The 20,786-nt window shown below is 43.2% G+C and overlaps 3 protein-coding genes across 3 annotated transcripts; all 3 read right to left on the bottom strand.

The window, feature by feature from the left end:
• Positions 1–461: 461 nt before the first annotated feature.
• LOC116585193 (platelet factor 4-like) lies at positions 462–1,655 on the bottom strand. Its single transcript, XM_032334571.1, has 3 exons — positions 1,328–1,655; positions 887–1,022; positions 462–687 (listed from the first exon to the last, which is right to left on the bottom strand). The coding sequence occupies exons 1-3, from the start codon at positions 1,638–1,640 to the stop codon at positions 600–602; spliced, it is 537 nt and encodes a 178-aa protein (XP_032190462.1). The 5' UTR covers positions 1,641–1,655; the 3' UTR covers positions 462–599.
• A 4,397-nt stretch (positions 1,656–6,052) lies between these two features.
• Positions 6,053–7,654, bottom strand: PPBP (pro-platelet basic protein). Its single transcript, XM_032332047.1, has 3 exons — positions 7,313–7,654; positions 6,855–6,990; positions 6,053–6,714 (listed from the first exon to the last, which is right to left on the bottom strand). The coding sequence occupies exons 1-3, from the start codon at positions 7,611–7,613 to the stop codon at positions 6,612–6,614; spliced, it is 540 nt and encodes a 179-aa protein (XP_032187938.1). The 5' UTR covers positions 7,614–7,654; the 3' UTR covers positions 6,053–6,611.
• Positions 7,655–17,364: 9,710 nt separating this feature from the next.
• LOC116585192 (C-X-C motif chemokine 6-like) lies at positions 17,365–19,735 on the bottom strand. The gene is made up of 4 exons (XM_032334570.1): positions 19,529–19,735; positions 19,256–19,388; positions 19,055–19,138; positions 17,365–18,451 (listed from the first exon to the last, which is right to left on the bottom strand). Exons 1-4 carry the CDS (start codon positions 19,632–19,634, stop codon positions 18,433–18,435), a joined length of 342 nt encoding a protein of 113 aa, XP_032190461.1. The 5' UTR covers positions 19,635–19,735; the 3' UTR covers positions 17,365–18,432.
• Positions 19,736–20,786: the final 1,051 nt, after the last annotated feature.

Raw genomic sequence — 20,786 nt, 5'->3', positions numbered from 1 at the left:
CCTACCGCATCCCCCCACCCAGCTCCCTTCCAGCAGCCCTCAGTTTGTTTTCCCGGAGTCAAGAGCCTCTCCTGGCTTGTCTCCCTCTCCCGTGACTTCCCATCCAGTTTTCCCTCCCTTCCCCTAAGATCCTCTGGGCTGTTTCTTACATTCCACGTGAGTGAATCCCTATGATAGTTGCCTTTCTCTGATTTAAAAAGCCAATAACAGTTAAGTGTGATTAATTTTTACTGGCAGATCTAATTACAACATTAATATGTAAATGAATGAAGTAATGCAGTACGTAAATATGCAAATCTGTATCTGTCAAGGCATAACACCAAGTGAAGCCAGTCTTTACTAAGCCAAACTTTACCTCAAATGTATTTTTGCTTAAAATTTTGGAGATTTGTTTTTTAATGAAATGATGTGTGGATGCTATTTCTTTGTTCTATTAAAAAATAACTTGACTATACCATAAGTCGATTTATTTTATTTATTAAGAATTTGAAGTATCATAAAAACTTCAGAAGATTTTTCCAGAGTTAGGTTGAACATGGAAAAACTAAAATAAAAAAAACATGCTCTGTCGAAAAGGTACAGGGTCAGGCAGCCAGTAACTAGCTCTTCAAAAGCTTCCTAATTATTTTCTTATACACAGCGGCATTCGGGTCCAGGCATATTTTCCTCCCATCCTTCAGCGAAGCTCTGCCAGGGACAGAAGAGACCCGCCTTTCAGGGCTTGGATTTGAACCAGGGAGTGATTAGACGCGGGTGGACCGTGCGGAGGCAGGACCCGGCGAAGTCAGGCGAGGAGGGGCGGGGCCGAGGGGGGCTCCTAGGCATGCACGGGAAGGGAGAGGAGCAGAGGGCGGGCAGGCGCTAAGAAGCAGGCGGCGAGACTCACATCATCTGGGGGGTGGGACAGTAGCTTGACACACCGATGACCTCCAGGCTGCTGATGTGCTTGGGGCGGACTAGGGAGGTGGTCTTCAGACACACGCAGCGCAGGTCCTCGTCTCCTTCCTCCAGGTCCGCTGGGGCTTGGGTCAGGGAGAGGACAGCGGAAGAGAGAGTGTTGACTCAGGGAACCACCAAACTTACCTTAGGGCTCTTTCTTGGGAAACCGTAGTAAAGTGGCTTTCATGTCCTCCCCCACAAATCATACCTCCTCGGAGGAGCGCTATTGACTGCATAGGAAAGTGCCCCTGGCAGCGCTTGGCACAGCCCCCACACACTGGAAAGAACTCAAAGAGTGAGAGATTCAGCCCCATCCCGAGGGGTTCCCCGACTCTCTCTCTCTCTCTCTACTTCCCTCTGACCCCACAATGCCTTGTTCAGGTCTCACCTGTGGGGAGGGCGACCACCACTGGCGGGAGCAGCAGTCCCAGGAGCAGCAACGCCCGGCCCAGGCAGGGGCTGGGGGCACGGGAACGTGCTCTGAGGCTCATGACCAGCAGGAACAAGCAGAAGCCCAGAGTGCAAGGCAGTCGGGGCTGGGGCTTCTGCAGGCCAGTGGCTCCCAAGACTCTCCAGGCCCGTTTTATCCCAAGGGTCCGGAAGCTTGGGTTGGAGGATGGGGAAGCTGGGATACTTCTGGGAAGAGCTAGGCCCTGGCCAGCTAAGATTAGGGGGGAGGTGGGGAGGAAGCCTGAGGTCATCTGTCTTGGCTGGGCACTGAAAGCAGGATCCACAACCCCAACATGAACTCATATACAGGCTCCTGGGTGCAGTTAGAAACAGTACTTGACGCTTACATGTCTTGCCTTTGTCACATGTTACCGTAGACTTCTCCGTGGTCACCATGTTGCAGTGTACAGGGCTTGTACCTTCCGACCGGAGGCTGTTTTTGTTTCTTCTCAACTCTCAACTTTCCAAGCACCGCATACTCTCCCCTGCCTTTCCTACAGATTTCCAGTTACAGATTAACAGTTGAGTTGGGTGGCTGTGGGTGTTCAAGGTGTGTCCTTAGTAATTGTTTTCTTGCTGGTAAAAAGTTGAATGTGGTATTTTGATCTTTAGATGATGACTCAGTTTTGAATTTCGCCCGAATGTGGAAGTCTTCTTCAGTCTCTTGATCTCTCCCACGCTACCAGCCTTCATCCTGTATACTCTAGGGAGCAAAGTCTGTTATTCTCAGCTAAAATGGTCCTCTGAGAAAAATTGCAGAAGTAATATTTGAACGCGTTCTTTCTTTAAAAACTTGGTGCCTAGATGTTTCTCCATGGGGCTGGGCCCAGAATGAGGTGAAGAAGGAGAGTTTCCAGGCCACGTTCCCCAGAGCCTCCTGTGACCCAGCCCAGGCAGTTTAAGGCAGGCTGTCCTGTCGCCAGAGCAGTGATGCTCTCAGGAGGACACAGAACACCTGGAGGGGAGTGTGGGGAAGATTCAGAAGAGCGGGTGGAGGGCAGGCGACAGAATTGCACACAGGAAAGGTCAAGAGATCAATATGGAACATCCTCCCTTTCCTGAAAAAGGATGACTTGGGCTCTTGATTAGGGCAAAGGACGACCTCATCTCAAAGCCAGAGGCTTTCCCTCATGCTGATTAATAGCAGTGAAGGGCATCATAGCCCCTGTGGGCAACTAGCTGGTTCCGAATGCTCAGCGGGACCACACCTCTGCAGGGTGTGCAGTTGACTTCCTGGGCCTCCAGTGTTCTTTCTCTTAGGATCCCACCCCTTGCCTTTCAACTGACTAAGTCCTATTGAAATTTCTGGTGTTAGCCTAATATCGCATCCTCAGAGAGGCCTTTCCTGATGGCTACAGCTAATTGTGTTTCCCATTGGGTGTTTTGGCACCTTCTGCCTTTGCAACTTCTCACACATCTTCCAAACACACACACCTGTACATTTTGGGGTAAAGATTTTATTTCCTTATTTTAGAGAGAGAGAGAGCACACATGAGTGGGGGGAACGGCAGAGGGAGGGAGACTCTCAGGCAGACTCCCCACTGAGCACGGACCCCACCATGGGGCTCCATCCCAAGACCCTGAGATCATGACCTGAGCAAAATCAAGAGTCAATCAAGATGCTCAACAGACAGTCACCCAGGCAGCCTGCACTCATGTATATTGGACACAGAGATGTATATGCATGTGTCTGTGTGTCTGTGTGTCTATTTGGAAGTGTTTAAAATGTTTTCTCTTCCTAAATGGAAAGCTCTACGAGGTAAGACATCATAAGGTTTAACCTTATTCTAGCACATGGGTAGGGACTTGATATAACGTACTACAGACAAGAAGATAATACATGTTGAAAATGATTCTGAGGCTTTGACTTACTGATGAGTTGTTTCTTTATGTAGTTAGAGCTTGTTTCTATATTAGTGTGTGTCCCACATGGTGTGATGATTTGTTAAGCTATCTGCCTCTTCTGCTAGACAATGATCTCTTCAAGGACAATTCTGTGTGACTTACACTTTTTTTTTTTTTTAATACCCAGCATCCAATGCAATGATTCATACAGAATATGCTATGACTTAGACAAGTGTATTGCCTCAAAACTTGAGATCCCAAATAGCGTTAGTGACAAAGAGAAGAGATAAAAGGGATGGTTTGGGGTACGAAGGGGCAGCACCCTGGCTTTGTGCGACCTTACCCCTGGATTTCAATATTTGCAGGAAGTGGTAAGTGACCATTAAATGATGGTTTCTCTGCATTAAATGAAATTGATCAACATCCATGCACAAAAATAAAAGACATCTGCCTCTGAGGAGGTATAGCTTAGTGAAAAAACTGTGTCATGTCTCAGGAGCTGGCACTGTTGATTTTTAATAGCAAAACACTAGGGAAATAAACAAGATGTCTGAGCAATTTTGAATTATTTTTTTTTAAAGATTTTGTTTATTTGTTTGACAGACAGAGATCACAAGTAGGCAGAGAGGCTGGCAGAGAGAGGAGGAAGCAGACTTCCTGGGGAGCAGAGAGCCCAGTGCGGTGCTCGATCCAAGGACCCTGGGATCATGACCTGAGCTGAAGGCAGAGGCTTTAACCCACTGAGTCACCCAGGCGCCCCCATTTTGAATTACTGGAGAAAAGCTAATGAAAACGACTGTAATCTCCACTTACTGCTTTGATATAAATATAAACATACACATAAATTTGTTGTTGCTGTTAACTATTACTTAATAAATGCCTTTATTTTGTAGACAAAACATTTTAAGGCACTGAACTTATGGTGAGGAGATAATAAAAGAAGATTGTAATATATAAAATTCATGAACTGACTGCTTAATACGTGAGTGTTCTCCAAAGTCCATGTGCATTTTGGGGTTAATGATCTTACTTCCTCTCCTATAACCATCACAGTATGCTACTTATGATCAGGTTGTATTTTGTGTGCCAATAACATTGTATAATAAACAGAGTAATCTCTTTATTAGAGAAAGAAGGATCAAGGAAAGTAGTGCGGTGGTTAAAAGCAGAGTTTCAAATCCCCACTCTGTCACTTACTTAGTTATCTGATCTTGGAGCAAATTTCCTAATTTCTTTGCACTTCAGTTTTCTTCTCTATAATGCTGTGGATACGAATAGTAACAATAACAAATAGTCGCTAACATTTATATACCGGTCTTTGTGTGACATGCACTACTTCTAGCCTTTGAATTTATTAACTCTTAACTTCCACATCAACTCTGGGAGATAAGCAATATTATTATACCATTTTAGAGACGAAGAAACCAAGGCACAGAGAGGTTATGCAACCTGCCCAAAATTATGCAACTAGCAAATGACAGAACCATTTTTTAAAATTTTTTTTAAAGATTTTATTTATTTATTTGACAGACAGAGACTACAAGTAGGCAGAGAGGCAGGCAGAGAGAGAGGAGGAAGCAGGCTTTCCAAGGAGCAGAGAGCCCGATGCGGGGCTCGATCCCAGGACCCTGAGATCATGACCCGAGCCAAAGGCAGAGGCTTTAACCCACTGAGCCACCCAGGCACCCCTGACAGAACCATTTAAACTCAATTATCCTCTCTGCAGAGGATGTCGTGTTAACCAGATCATAGCTATCTTGTGAAAATTATATAATTCATGCCTACAAAACACTCAATATGTCTGGCGTATTAAAATTTATCAATAAAGTTTAGCTATTATAATAAATTAAAATGACATAAATTGTCAATAATGAGATATTTTGTTTGCTAGATTGTGGAATACTGAAGCGTAAAAACATAATATTAAAAAGGTAATGAAGGCATTTCCCCCCCAACAGTTTGGTGAAAATTAGTAATATGTGACAACAAAGCAATAACAATTTTGATTTCGTGTTAATTGTGTAAGAATAGCGTGGGTGTAAATTTCAGGGACTAAGAAATACCAGGAGGAGGGGGAAGAGAGAGGGCAAAGTGGGTGAAGAGGGATAGAGAGCACGGGCTTCCTGTTACGGAATGCGGAGATCATGGGGATAAAGGCACCGCATAGGGAATACAGGAAACGATGCTGTAATAATGTTGTAATGAGACACCTACATTTTTGGTGGACATAGCATAAGGTATCGGGAAGTTTAATCACTATGCTGAAATGAATGCAACATCGGGTGTCAACTATATTCGAATAAAAACAATTTTTAAAAGAATGAAAGTTCTCTTGATTATAAAGCAATAATTAGAAGTTTGATAAAGTTTACATTTTTTATTTTACTTATTTACAAGGTTGATTCTAATACTAAAATTGTAACCATGGAGATATTAAGTAAATGCAAATATATACAAACATGTCAGGTTAAAACATTTAGCACTATATAGAATCTGTATTATTATTATTATATTGAAAATGCTGGAGTTTTTTAATAGAAAACGTTAAAGCTTTTCATCATATTTTTAAAAGATTTATTGATTTATTTGACAGAGACAGGAAGAGAAAAGCAGCAGAAGGAGAGGGAGAAGCAGACTCCTTGCTGAGCAAGGAGCCCAATGTGGGACTCCATCCCGGGACCTTGAGATAATGACCTGAGCCAAAGGCAGCCACTTAATGGACAGAGCCACCAGGCGCCCCTCATCATGTTTTTTATTCTACTCATATTAAATATATTCTCTTTAAAATAAGTAACCACTGCTTATTATTATTTTTATTATTTTTACAGTTTGAAGCCTAAAATAAACATTAGAAAAATCTTTCAGAAAATGCTTTGAAACAAGACATCCTAAGACTAAGACATTGAAAAACTCTATTAAGTGCCTAAATAAATTAACAAACATTTCTTGAGCAAGTGCTCCTTTCTGGGATCTGTGTGATTCCGAAAATCATCAACCATTCTGAAATCTATTAATCATCATGAGCATAGCTAGTCTAACAGTAAGGTAGAGCAAGATAGGTTTAATGCACATATAAGTATTTGAAGAGAAAATTTTAGATAAAGGGATGCAAAACAGAGTGCCACATTTAACCAAGAATTAGAGAACAAGCCCCACATTATATGTTGAAAGTAAGTTTGCTTATTGTCACCTTCTCTCTGTCATCTATTAACCAGTCTTCTCAGAATGTCATGACTTTTGGGGGCAGAATGGAAAACACATCCAAAATTTAATACAGTATGAAGAGGTATTTTGGATAAATAAGAACTCCAGGAAGTCAAGCCTTCAAACTCTTACTGTTCTTGGGAGATAAAGAGGTTTGACAGAAAGTGAGCAGATTAAGCTGTTGACACACTGCTTTCCAAAATTTTCTGGACTATTTTCTTGATTTTGGGAGCTTCTGGGTCCAAGCATATTTCCTTCCCATTCCTCAGTGTGGCTCTGCAAGAGAGAATGGAATTTTCTGTGAGTGCCCGGGCATTAGAAGGGACGCACAGGGCTGGAAACAATAGTGTCAGTGGGTGTGGAAGTGGAGAGTTTCCCTAACCCAATAAGGCGATGGTACAGAAGCAGGGACTTACATCACTTCGACGTTGGCACAATGGGGTCCTGCTCTGAGCACCTCTAAACTTTGGATGTTACTTGGATGAATGCCAGAGACGGTATTCAAGCACATGCAGCGAAGTTCAACGAACCGCTTCTTGTCCACACTGGGAGCTAGGGTAGAAAGTGTGGCTCAGTTAGTGGTCGCGATTATAGCGGAGATCTTATCTCTTGACGTGTTTCCCTAGTCCCTTTATTTGTTAACTCTACCTCTCTCATAAAGCCACTGTGTCTACGATCATCTTCAAACCTTCGGTGAAGTATCTTAGCAGAGTGCCGGGGCACATCTTAAGTGTCCTTGCAACATCCCCTCGTCACTCACAAGCTATTAGTATCATGCCCATCTCCAGCCCCAGGAGAACCAGGGCAGACTCTCCCCCAGACACTGCTGCAGGGCAGCAGACACTCGACTCAGTTTTCCCTGAGTTTCTCTTACTTTTTCCAGCAGTCCAGGGAACCAGCATCAGGAGCAGGGATAGCAGGATCAGCCCCTGTAGGACCCGGAGGGGGCTGGTGCCGGGACAGGAGGAGGTGGCCTTAAGTCTGCGGCTCATGGTGGAGAAGATTAAGCTGGAGTCGTTCCTCGAGACAGGAGACCTCGCTGTGAGAGTGTAGGGTTGCCTAGAAGTTTGCGGCAATGGGGTTTTTCCTGCTCTCCTGATGCCTTTTATACAAGCTACCTCAAGGCCAGTAAGGAGGAAAAAGATAGGGAAGGAGAGGTGAGGATATAGGGACATACAAGTGGAAGGGTGGTCAAGCTGTGCCCAACCCAGATAAACACCAGGCGGGGCAGGGCTCCTGCTAAATTTCATTTTTCCTTCCCTTCACGCCACCCCCTCCCTTCCTCAGTCCCCATGTCCTTCAGACAAATATAACCTCCCACTTAGGGAGGTAAGAACAAGACTGAAGTATTGTACATATTTTCTCTGTATATAACTACGTGATGATGCCCTGATAAGGCAATTAATAGGCTTAAAAGACACTTTATGAGTATCTGAAAACATAAAGATGCCGCCCTTTTTGGTTGACAAGGAAAGCAGTTGTTCCCGACTTGATTGTTGACAAATGTTAGGATTTGTTTTTAGTATGTGGATAAAATATGAGCCAATAACCATAAAAGGCTCAGTCTGTGTACTAGTTTATAGGCGGCTTTCTGTTTTCCAAGTATAGTATTTACCATTTCATCCAGAAGGTAGAAGAAAAACTCATTCTCCCCCCCGCCTTGTGTTATAAAATAAACTGCTTGTTTCTGACACCTTAGCCTGCCCTAAAAAGTAAGCCCCAACATATTTACTTTTTTCTTTTACTTCTAATATTACAGGGAAATATGTAATATAATTTATTGTAAAAGACTCATACACTGCAGATGTATGTACAATAAAAGGCATAACTTTCTCTTCATCTTTATTCTATATCATCCTTCTCCAGGGGTAGCTTTGGTAACAATCTGGCATTAGTTTTCTTTCTTTCTTTTAAAATTTTTATTTATTTGCCAGAAAGAGAGAGAGAGAGCATGCACAAGGAGAAGGAGCAGCAGGTAGAGGGAAAAGCAGGTTCCCCGTTGAGCAAGGAGCCAATAAGGGGCTCTATCCCAGGACTCTGGGATCATGACCTGATCCAAAGGCAGATGCTTAACCGATGGAGCCACCCAGGCATGCCTGACCTTAGTTTTCTATTCTATCTGCACTTATATACACACACATACATATACACAGAGACAAACACACATCACTCATAGGTAGAGAAGTGCATATATAGAGGTAGACGCAGAATTTTTAATAGAAATGGGGTCATTATGTAGTTTACTTTTTGTCCTTCAAACATATGCCCTCAGTATCCTTTCATGCTACCTCGATGTAGTTTTGTCCCATCCTTTTTTTTTTTCAGTAATGAAACAGAACTTTACTAACATTGTAGACTAAATGGCCCTAAAAGACATATGCACCCAAGTGCATCATAGTACACCTTCTATTTAAATGCACATGAATCTTTCTCTACGATGGATCACATGCTAGGTTTAAAAGAAAAAAAAAAAAGTGGGGCACCTGGGTGGCTCAGTGGGTTAAAACCTCTGCCTTCAGCTCAGGTCATGGTCCCAGGGTCCTGGAATCGAGCCCCACATCGGGCTCTCTGCTCAGCAGGGAGCCTGCTTCTCCTCTCTCTCTGCCTGTCTCTCTGCCTACTTGTGATCTCTGTCTGTCAAACAAATAAATAAATAATTTTTTAAAAAAGTCTTCTAAAAATTTTAACCCGAGTATAGTTAATATACAATATTACATCCTTTTTAATGGCTGCATGACTTTCTATCACATGTGCAATCCTTTGTCCAACCTCTGTCTTATTGGTGACCTTGAGGGTGTTTCCAGTTTTGCAGTATTACAGATTATAATAAAACCTCTATTCCTCGATTCTCAGACCCTAATTATGGTTCTCGATCTCAGACCCTGCAGGATACAGACAAAGCCCTGCAGAGACGCGGGGCGGACCTACGCGTCACATGCCCATTCGTGTGTGTTATTGTCTGGATCTCTGTTTCTTCTGTAAGACTTGCCTCCTCAGCTGGAGTGCAGACTTGCCAAAGCCAAGGCATGCCCTAGGTTTCTTTGCATGCTGTAGGTATCCTTCGGGATGTAGGATAATGCAATATACAGTGGGTCCTGAACAGTGTTAGTGAGTATATCCGTGCCTGTGCACCACATGAAGGAAAGTTACTCTTTCCTTTTTAATCAGACACAATCCCCAAACCAAACTCCATGTTGTCCCAAGTGCCTACGAAATAAAAAAGGTGATTTAGAAGGCTGCGAATAAAGGATAAAGTTTGGGCCACAAGCTGTCTTCCTATTACAAATATGTATGAATCTTACACATTACTCTTTAAACTTCCCATTTTTTGGCCTAATTTTTATAACTTTAAAATTCTGGAAGAAACTCTCAAAATATCCAAATGTACAAAATTACATTTTTTAATCAAAAGAATGGATACAGTAAATTATTTTTTCCAAAATTTTTTAAAGATTTTATTTATTTGGGGCACCTGGGTGGCTCAGTGGGTTAAAGCTTCTGCCTTTAGCTCAGGTCATGATCCCAGAGTCCTGGGATCAAGCCCCGCATCGGGCTCTCTGCTCAGCAGGGAGCCTGCTTCTCCCTCTCTCTCTGCCTGCCTCTCTGCCTACTTGTGATCCCTCTTTGTCAAATAAATAAATAAAATCTTAAAAAAAAAAAAAGAGTAAAAATCTTAAAAAAAAAAAAAAAAAGATTTTATTTGACAGAGAGAGAGCGCAAGTACAAGCAAGGGGAGCAGCAGAGAGAGAAGAAAAGCAGGCTCCCAAATAGCGGGGAGCCTGATTCAAGTCTTGATCCCAGGACCTCGGGATCAGAGCCCAAGGCAGCCACTTGATCCACTGAGCCACCCAGGAGTCCCTTGTTTTAACTTTTAAGCCAATGTCCCCATTGTTTAACAGTGACTGACCACACCTACTCAAGGAGATAGGCCCTGTTTTATAAGAGCATTTCTTATTCTTCTCACCCCATTTGCTTTCCTCTTGTAAATTCCAGTCTAGCAGTAGAACATCTTTTTTTTTTTTTTTTAAAGATTTTATTTTTCTATTTGACAAGGAGATAGAGAAAGATCACAAGTAGGCAGAGAGGCAGGCGGGGGTGGGTGGGGGGAAGCAGGCTCCCTGCTGAGCAGAGCACGGGATGCAGGGCTCGATCCCAGGACCCTGAGATCATGACCTGAGCGGAAGGCAGAGGCTTAACCCACTGAGCCACCCAGGTGCTCCACAGCAGAATATCTTAAAATGATTTTCCACCTTTCCTCACTCAGAAACTCATCGTCCAAGAAACAAGCTCAAGAAAAAGCTGAGATAGGGAGTGAATGACAGAGAAATTCTCAGCAGGAAACAGAGTAAGGAGAATTAACTTCTTTCTAGTTCTTCCTGAGCAATGACCTTATCATCTTTCCTCATTACTGTGACTGAAATATTATTAACTCTCCAGTCAGGGCAAGATACAAAGATGTTTTTTCAAGCATCCTAGTATCTTTCTCTTTCCACCCATCATAACCCCCAACACAGATTGTTGGCCACATTTATTGGCTTCACTGGACACTTTTTCTCCCTATATACAATATCCAACTTTCTTTCCTGGTTCATTTAGTACCAGGAAAGAGGTAGGCATGTAGCAGAGTATCATTAAGTCATTGTCTTAATCAACAAATTTGTCACAAAAGACACATTGTCAGCAAGGTTCATGAGGAAGCATTAACAAATTTCTTGAGTCACTAGAATTTCACAAGCCCATTAGTTGGCATTTGAGGTAAATAACGTTTTGCTAGTTTTTGTTGATTCAAAAAATATTAAGCATCTACTATGTATTGGGTGTTTAAAAGTTCTTTATTGTGTGACTTGGCCACTGAACTGTTTCTTTTTAAGAAGTGAGACCTCAAATATTTGTGTAAAGCCATTGGGACATCAATACTAATGTGCTACTAGTAGAAAAGATACTTTGAAATCAGTTATTCAACCTAAAGAAGTCAGCTTATACAAAATAGTGTATTTGAATGAAAGCTAGGAAATTAGTGTGAGGGTTCTTGGATTTTAAAATAACTGAACAGCCCTTTTATTGATCTGACATTGTCATACTGTTTATTTTATTTTATTCTGTTAAGTTATTTTATCTCTTTTTCCTTTATGTCATTGTATAAGTTGCAGAGTCATAGAGTCATTCGGGAAACTAGCAAGTTTTCTAAGACTCGAAACAACTCACCTGTTAGTTATTTTCAAAGAAAATATCTAGAGACATAGGAGGAGCATTATCCATGAAAATTAAGACATATATTAACTCTGTTTTACATAAAAGATTTTGAACTGACATCTTCCAAGTATGCAGGAAATAACCTGTGACTTACATATTTAGTCATAGGGGCGCCTGAGTGGCTCAGTCCGTTGGGCGTTTGCCTTCGGCTCAGGTCATGGCCCCGGGGTCCTGGGATGGAGTCCGCATGCAGCTCCCAGCTCAGAGAAGAGCCTGCTTCTCCCTCTCCCTCCGCCTGTTGCTCTGCCTACATTCGTGCTCTCTCTCTCTCTCTGTCAAATAAATAAATAAAATCTTTTTTAAAAAAATTAGTCATAAAAGCAATCGGTACAGAAAATCTTAGGGCTATGTTATTAAAGCACCTTAAGCAATACATTGAAATACTGGCCGATAAAAGATTTCCTATATATGCTGAAACCAAATACATTTTTTGTGTAATTCTGAGTTCATAAGAATGATCCAGAGCTTAACCCGTCTGGCACGCAAGTCCGCTGAGGCAGGATGTCGCCCAGAAGTGAAGTGAAGGGTGCTGGGGCGGCGCGGAGGGGGCGCAGGGGGAGGGGAATGGAGGGGCGATGTCTCCCTGGGTGCTGGTAGGGGCGCTCACTGCAAAGCTCCGCAGGCCTGAGAACGTTCACTTTACCTTTATGTTTATGAACGTCATCCACGGAACATCAAATGCGTAGTGATACTTTTGTGGAACAAGCCCATCCCAAATGTGGGGCCTACAACAACAATCTATTTCTAATAATTCTGTATGTGAATGAGGGGCGCTTGGGCCCCATTTAGGTGGGCGTAGGCAGAGCACCCCTGGAAGGCTGAGGCCTCCACCCCTGCCTCGCCCACCCGGGAGGGCCTGGGGGCGCGTCCTGCTGGACACCCTCGACTCCTGTTCCTCCTCTTTCCAGAAGTTATGTTACTTCTCGGGAAAACATGAAGAACAGAAGGGAGGTAGGACGGGGGAAAAGTGAGAAGAAGGGAGTGAGGACACGGGAGAGTTGGGAAGGGAAAGAAAGGAAGAAAAAAAGGAAAAAAGAAAAGAAAAGAAAAGAAAAGTGAAGTGAAGACACAAGACCTCCACTCTCCTCCCTTTCTCCACCTCCGGCTCTTGCCTCTCCGCAGCCCCGGAAACCGGGATGTATCTACCGGATTCATTCCCTTTCTGGAGCCTCCTTCCTGGTGGCTCACCACAGCTGTGTCCCTCTGCTGCCCATGATGGCTGCAGGCCCAGGGCCCAAGGGGAGTGTCTCACCCAAATTTGTAACCGCCTCCCAGAAATAGCCCACATCTAGTGACCGGTCAGCAGGGGGGAGTTCAGAGGTCTGCTCCCTTGCCACAATTCAGAATCGCTGGGAAAGCCTCCCCCAGGTCCAGAGCTGCTCAGAGCCATCACCTGGATCTCCTGGGGTAGCAGCAGTTCTCTCTCCCTCTCCCCAACCCTCTCTTTCCTTCCTGACAGATGGGAGTCTTAGATCACTCCTCAGTAAACCGCTGCCACACTGATGTCCTCTCCAGTGTGATTCTAGGGAGTCCCCCTGAAAAGACTCTTTCTCCCTGTTTACAAAGAATCTAGTCCCTTTTCATTCAGATTTCAAGTAGAGCTTTGTCAGACAGAACTCAGAATATTTGCCATCAGAAGTCCCTAACTTAGTCTGAAAGCTCATTTTTGTCATCTCCACTTCATAAGGATCCTGGGCTCTGTCTAGTATGTAACAAGATTGTCAATAAATGGGTGTTGATGGATGTAAGAAGGAAACACACCATACACGTTGGTGAATGCTAACACGTAAGAAGGCAACACACCGTACACATTGATAAATGCTAACACGTGAATGACAGAAAAATAAAGAGAGTATGACTACATTGTTTCCAGAAGCTTCCTAAAAAAAAAAGACTTGTGGAAACAAATTCTTAGGTATACTAAACATTAATTATTCATGCATAGATAGAAAGAATGCAGATACATTTGGGGAGAAAATCATGGTGCTTCATCTATGGAGGTCTCAGTTTTCTGAGTTTGAATTAGGAGAAAGTATCTACTTTGGTCGAGTATCTACTTTGGTCCAGGATTAGCCCTTAGTGCCTGTGAGAAAGATATTTTTGTACTGATTTTACAGATGAGAAAACTGAGGGATGGAGACGTTGAATAAATTGCCAAGGTCGAATAGCTGAAGTGCTCAAAACTAGATCTGAAACACACTTACTCTGACTTTGTATAGCACCGCAAAGGGTAAGGAGCTATCACTGGCCTCTCATCAGTTGAAATGAGTTAGCCATTTTTCTCTTTGTTCAACCTAGAGGTAGGCCAGAAACAACCACCCCACATTTATGGGGCAGCAGAATCACCTCTATTAAGAATGTGGATTTTTCAGAGGAGGAAGAGTTCTTCTAATTTCTCAATATTTAAAAAATGGGACTCTAGACTTTGTAGAAACAAAATCTTACACAAAAACTCTAGGTCTTTCTATGTCATTATTTCATGACACATATCTGAAGTATGAACAATCCTTTTCGGGAACATAATATTAATTTTGCTGACTAAAAGTAAACCGGGACCATAAGCCAAAATCAGAATCATGTGCATTCTCTTTGTCTTTCGTGATTTAGTCAGGGAGGCGGATCAAAATCCCCAGGTGCTCATTCTGTGTGGTAAATTTCTCAATTTGTAACATCCAGGAAGGACTTGAAGTTATGATGGACAATATGAGTTACCCACAGCAATTCTTTTCCTTATGCAGGAATTAAAAGTATGATTAAAAAAAAAAAAAAACCAAAGCCACTAGTCAGATTTTATCATAGATCTCATCATAGCTTCAGGAATTGAAGGATTATGTGAAGTTGTCCCACCCAGAGGCAAGCAGGAAAATGTGGTAAAATGAAAGGCGTTAATTAAACATGGTTTGGAGAGTAACCGATATTTTAGCCGGCCTCTTGTTCAAGTCCTAGTGAATACATGACTGAGAGTGAGTTTTAGATGGGGAACAGAGGGAGGGCAGTATTTAGGAGTTTGTATGAGGAAAAATATAAGTATATCCCTAGAAGAGCTTCAGTGGGTTAATTTCCCCCCAGATATGTCAGCCCTTGAATTTGCTAGTGGTAGGATGAATAGTAATATCATTAGTGAGTGGCAGCTCTCACCAAGGTTCTTGTATAGGTTATATATGTCAGTGAAATAATCTATTTTCTTTATAGAACAATCAATTATAGTATGAATATGACCTACAGAATTGTCAGAATATTACATATGAGGTCATATTCTATGGTCTGTAGACAAACTAAACTTACAAATCTTGCTTCTGTAAAAAGATAAAGATCTTGAATGATGACAAAGAAAAAAGTAATCAGTAATGTTTATTTCTTCACAGAACATACATTTCTCCTATTCAAAGGACATGTAATATGCTTTCACTCATTATTGTTATGCACTTACTCAATGAGTATTTTGAGGTCTGATATGAGAAATCAGGGATTTTTAAAACACTTGAAATTTATAGTTTGCACATCTATAGTAATTTGGCTTGCTTTCTTAATGTTTACCTAATAGTAGTATGTGATTTATAGTTTTAAAGGGGAAAAAAATACTGTTTGAGAGAGTAAAAAGATATCACAGAAGCTTAATGATTTTTTTTTTTTTTAGATTTTATTTATTTGAGAGAGAGAGCCCAAGTGAGGGGAGGAGCAGAGGCAGAATCAGAGGGAGAAGCAAGCTCCGACGATTCGGGCCTCCATCCCAGGACCCTGAGATCCTGACCTGAGCTGAAGGCAGACACGTAACTCACAAAGGCACCCAGATGCCCCAGAAGTGTAATGATTTCTTTAAAAATTTTTGAGGTATTTTGTTTTTTTCTCTATTGTTAAAAAAATTTGTCAGCAAATCATCTCTGAAATTTTCCATATCTTTGTATCTTCCTGTCTTTTTTCCTTTTCTCTGTCCTATAGCTATATTAATATATAATAATAATGTATTACTATAATTAATACACTACATTAATTAATAATGTTACTAAATATATGAATCTAATTGGTATTTTACATATAAGGAGAGAGACAAAGAGATGTAGAATAACTTAAGTTAGATATAGATATACTAATAATACATTAGCCTCTACTACTGAATATATGTGTCAGTATGAGCTAAGATATTAATCCAGTGGGGTATGTGTATTTATGCATGCCAATTGGGTTAGTCTCCTTCCTTCCACTTTCTTGCTTTTCCTAAGAATGAGCTATTTAGATGAAATTGCTGTTTTGATCCTTAGAGACAGTGGTACTTGTCTAGCCTGGACCCCTCTTCTTCTTAAGCGCCTACTACGCACTTGGTAGTGTCCTAGAAACAAGAAGAATGTGATAAATAAATCCCCGACCTCATGAAGCTTACAGAAAAGTTGGATAGACACTAAATAAATGATCATCTCCATAGATTCTGTAATCATGTCAGTGACGAAAGGTTAGAAAGGAAAAGAACAAAGTTCTATGAGAGGAAATGAAAGAGGCCTTCATCTGGTAAGGGCAAGGACCACTTGGAGGCCCTAAGTGCTGTCCTCAGAGGGAGGATGGAGTTAGCCAGGTAAAAGTGAGGGGTAGATGTGAGAGCTTGAGAGGACTGCATATGCTAAAGCTCTTGTTGCATTACCTATAGATATGAAGAAGGAAAGAGAGTGAAGGCATTAGGATTTCTTCAACACCATACTGAGCAGCTTACTGATGTCAGGGCACTATCTGATTACCTGAAGCTCAGGATACTTTATTAATTCATTAAGCCAATCTGTGTCAGGTATTGGGGATGCAGAGATGAATAACATATGATTGATGATCTGGGGGAACTCAGAATAAAGAAATCTTCAAACAAACAAACAAACAAACAAAGGCACCCAATACAATATTTGCTATTCAAAGAAACTCAAATATCTAGAAGATGCTAGCAGAACATCAAGATAGAAACCATGAGTTCCTCAAGGAGTGTCAGGGAAAATTTCCTGAAAGGTGTTGTTTGAGCTGAGTTCTAAAGGATGAATAAGCTTCCTCCTATAGGCAGGAAGTGGTAAGGCCCTTCCAGGTAGAGGCTCTATCAAATACAAAGGCATGGACACAGGAAAGAACACGCCCAGTTAGGGAACTAAGCTCCTGACCACACTGATTCAAGGGGAAAGGGACGTTTAAGCAGGAATCACAGGTCAGATGAGACAGAGCCTAATCTGTCCTGCCTTGCAACTTTGATGTCACTTCTAGGGAAAAGGGAGCCAGTTAAAGTCTATGTTTTCTAAACAACGCTGGAGGTTGTCTAGAGGTGCCTGGAGGAGTACCTAGAAGGTGGTTGAGCTTGGAGAAAGGTGGGACAAATGCAATGTCCCTGGGAAATGAGGGTCCTCTCTGCTGGCCAGAGACTAGCATAGTGATTTTTTTTTTTAATTTTATTTATTTATTTGACAGACAGGTCACAAGTAGGCAAGAGAGGCAGGCAGGGAGAGAGAGGAGGAAGCAGGCTCTCCGCGGAGCGTAGAGCCCGGATGTGGGGCTCGATCCCAGGACCCTGGGATCATGACCTGAGCCGAAAGCAGGGGCTTTAACCCACTGAGCCACCCAGGCGCCCCAGCATAGTGATTTTTAAGATAATTTGGAATTAAAAATAAATAGAAATTTTGTAACAGTGTAAGAAAGGAGAAATGACATAAATAAATTTTATAAATCTTTTATTTTTTTCCCAAAGTACAAAAGAAGTGCTACAAACAAGAGTAATTTTCACAATGTAAGTGTGATGCATAGATAATTCTTTATCACAAAATGGTAAAAACCTTAACCTGTGTATGTTTTTTGAAAACAAAAGTGAATCTATATTTAAATAGTTCAAATATCCTTTTGAACCTTTATGAGTATAAATCACTGTGAAGTTTGCTTTAATTCCTAAAAAAATTCAAACAATGCATTTCTATAAAAGAGCTAGAAATAAGGAACTTGCCTATATCCTAGCTTCTTTATCTGTCCAAATCATATATTTAGGGACTAGAATTATAGTACTCCTAGTAAAATGGTTAATACACACCATGAAATCAAAGTTTAATGAGTAAGTCATGACATTATGCCATACTGAGAAGACATCAAATGTCTAAAATTATAGGAAAAGAACATACTCGTCCTTATGGAATTGAACATGTACAAATTCTAAATAAAGAAATACATTTTACACTGATAATAGCATGTTACACCAGCTTTTTAAGGCAATATAACTCAGCATCCCAGAGTCAAAAGCAAGGAAACTTAACATATTCCTCAAGAAACGATACCAAAATACTTCCCGTTTCATGAGGCGTGAAGATAACAATTTATCTCCACATCCAGCATTTTAATGAAATAACATTCACATATTAAACCCACAGCCTTCTCAGTAACACTGTAAGGGATATATTCTAAAAATACAGCAGTCACCTCGAAAGCTTAACAACCACTGGTTCTTGACTCACAATTTAGTCAATCGCCAAAGATTTCAATAGCATGACAGATAAAATAACAGCAAATAAATAGCAGGAAATACTATATTAAATATTTCATGAGCTGAGCACTACACTTGAGGGACAAACGTAGGTGCGTCCCCACCATCCTTCTCTCAAAGTGGGAGATTTATGACGAAGCCTAACTCATTGGAGAAAGTTAATCCAGCCTTCTTGTCTTCACTGGGTCCCAAGACACTCAGAAAACTGCTCTGCTAAGGAACTGGACAACTTTTCCAAGGCATGGTCCTTCTTCTTAATCAGTTTTTCTTCCACTGTTGAGAAAAGAATCCTATTAGTTTAACCAAGTTTCCACACTCCTGTCTGCTCCCACCTGTTTTCCAAACACAGAGTTTAGGACCAGTGAAAAACAGCAAAGGGCGGACTCCAGGACTTCACTGACGACAGAAAATTACGTTTCATGGGGCGCCTGGGTGGCTCAGTGCGTTAAGCCTCTGCCTTCAGCTCAGGTCATGATCTCAGGGTCCTGGGATCGAGTCCCGCATTGGGCTCTCTGCTCAGCAGGGAGCCTGCTTCCCCCTCTCTCTGCCTGCCTCTCTGCCTACTTGTGATCTCTCTCTCTCTCTGTCAAATAAATAATTAAAATCTTAAAAAAAAAAAAAAAAGAAAGAAAGAAAAAGAAAAATACATTTCAGTAATGAGCTCTATGGAACCCACTAGGCAATTACATGTGAAATTGGTGACAAGAGTTTTCCCAGGACATTCCAGAACAACTTCCCCCCTTTCTCCTGAACGAACTTGTATTCTGAGCGTGACCTGGAGTGTGGTCAGCAAATTCCATACAGAGAATAAGGACCTTGAGAAGCGGGAACTCTCGAAAGAGATGAAAAAGCGCCAAGATGAAAGCGACAGGGTACCTGTCCAAAATTTTCTGGATGACTTTCTTCATCACCGGGTTCTCCGGGTCCAGACAGACTTCCTTCTTGTTCTTCAGGGTGGCTCTGCAGAAACGAAAAGAGGCCGAGCCCGTGAGCCACGGGGGCTGACGACTCAGGCTGAGGGACGCCCCTCTGGTCGAGGTCACCGCGGACACCGGGGCGCAGCGCACCAGCACTTACACGACTTCCACCCTGGAGCACTGCGGCCCGGGGGCGATCACCTCCACCTTAGCGATCATTTTGGGCCGGATCCCCGGTGTGGTGGTTAGACACACGCAGCGCAGCTCCCTCAGGATGGCCGAGACGGGACCGGCTGGGGCACAAAGAGAGACACCGTTATAGGGCAGGTTGGCGGGGAGCTCTTCCCCCGCGAGCCCGCCCGGGACGCCTCCCCGCGCCGCAGCCTCCGCGGACGCTCGACCCGGGTGCCGGCCGCGTGCCGCGCGCTCTCACCGCGGGCGAGGGGCCCCGGCGGCGTCAGCAGCAGCAGCAGGAGCAGCGCGCACCGCGAGCCGGAGAGGCCCGGGACGCGGGCGGCGCGGCGGGGCGGGAGGCTCATTGCGGCACGGAGGGCGGTGAGGGGCGAGGGCTCTAGAGGCAGGAGAGGAACCAGGAGTTGGAGCTCCAGGGCACTGTGGCTTACCCCAAGTCCTTTGCAAGCCTTTTATCTGCGCGGGCCCCTTCCCCCCCACCCCCCCCCCCCCCGGCAGGAAACTCAGCATTGGGATGCTTGGGAAACTCCCTGGATGAGGGGGGCGAAGGGGGGTGGCGATGGGTGGGGGGTGGGGGGCTGAGCGGAGGGAATGGAGGAGGACGGTGGCTGGGAGGAGCTGCCTCCTTCTCCACTGGTAGCGCCCTGGACTTGGTCGCCCGACCTGACCGTGTATGGTGCTGCCGCTCCGGGAGGTGGTGGGGAGCAATCCTGCAGGGCGCTCACCCTCCAGGCCAGCCGGGGCTAGCGAAGGCCGGCTCCTCCCCGGGATAGAGCCCTCGTTCCCATCCAAGGAGGAAGACTGGAACCAAACCGGCAGATTTGACTTTAGAACAATTTCTGAACGACCTTCCTAATTTATCATTTACCATCATCATCATCCTCTTCATCCTCACAATTCAGGAAGTGTAAGCTGTGATTAAAACTGCATGAAACAGAGCAGAACCTGATGTGGGGCTCGATTCCAGGACCCTGGGATCATGACCTGACCTGAAGGCAGAGGCTTAACCCACTGAGCCACCCAGGCGCCCCTCAATGCATCATTCTTATCAAAGAACACGGGGACTGCTCCTGAAATCCAAGTTCCTAGACTCTAACCATAGGCCAACTGTGCAAGCAGTTTTTTCTAAGGATAGCAGTTCCAGTTTGTAAGTTAACTCTTTCAGTAGATAACTTTCTGAAACTTGCTCTTTTCACTTAATAAAATGTTTTTGAGATCATTTAAAAAAAAAAACTGCATGAAACAGGGGACACTTGCTTGGGTGGCTCAGTGGGTTCAAGCCTCTGCTTTCAGCTCAAGTCATGATCTATCGCAGGGTCCTGGGATCCAGCCCCGCATTGGGCTCTCTGCTCAGCAGGGAGCCTGCTTCCTCCTCTCTGCCTGCCTCTCTGCCTGCTCGTGATCTGTCAAATAAATAAATAAATAAAATCTAAAAAAAAAAAAAAAAAAACCCAAAACTGCATGAAACAGAAAGCTCTTCCTCTTCTGCTTGCAGGCAG

This window comes from Mustela erminea, chromosome 2, assembly GCF_009829155.1.
Source record: "Mustela erminea isolate mMusErm1 chromosome 2, mMusErm1.Pri, whole genome shotgun sequence".
Classification (NCBI taxonomy): Eukaryota; Metazoa; Chordata; class Mammalia; order Carnivora; family Mustelidae; genus Mustela; species Mustela erminea.
The sequence above is the reverse complement of the archived record's forward strand: the minus strand, read 5'-3'. Positions and strand labels throughout refer to the sequence as shown.

Coding starts and splice junctions, on each gene's coding strand:
- PPBP (XM_032332047.1), bottom strand. CDS start 7,613: ATGTCCCTATATCCTCACCTCTCCTTCCCTATCTTTTTCCTCCTTACT. Junction 6,991..7,312: donor TCCCTGGACTGCTGGAAAAA/GTAAGAGAAACT, acceptor TTTCTACCCTAG/CTCCCAGTGTGGACAAGAAG. Junction 6,715..6,854: donor TGTGCCAACGTCGAAGTGAT/GTAAGTCCCTGC, acceptor TCTCTCTTGCAG/AGCCACACTGAGGAATGGGA.
- LOC116585193 (XM_032334571.1), bottom strand. CDS start 1,640: ATGACCTCAGGCTTCCTCCCCACCTCCCCCCTAATCTTAGCTGGCCAG. Junction 1,023..1,327: donor GGTGGTCGCCCTCCCCACAG/GTGAGACCTGAA, acceptor CCCTGACCCAAG/CCCCAGCGGACCTGGAGGAA. Junction 688..886: donor TGTCCCACCCCCCAGATGAT/GTGAGTCTCGCC, acceptor TGTCCCTGGCAG/AGCTTCGCTGAAGGATGGGA.
- LOC116585192 (XM_032334570.1), bottom strand. CDS start 19,634: ATGAGCCTCCCGCCCCGCCGCGCCGCCCGCGTCCCGGGCCTCTCCGGC. Junction 19,389..19,528: donor GCCGGGGCCCCTCGCCCGCG/GTGAGAGCGCGC, acceptor TTTGTGCCCCAG/CCGGTCCCGTCTCGGCCATC. Junction 19,139..19,255: donor TGCTCCAGGGTGGAAGTCGT/GTAAGTGCTGGT, acceptor TCGTTTCTGCAG/AGCCACCCTGAAGAACAAGA.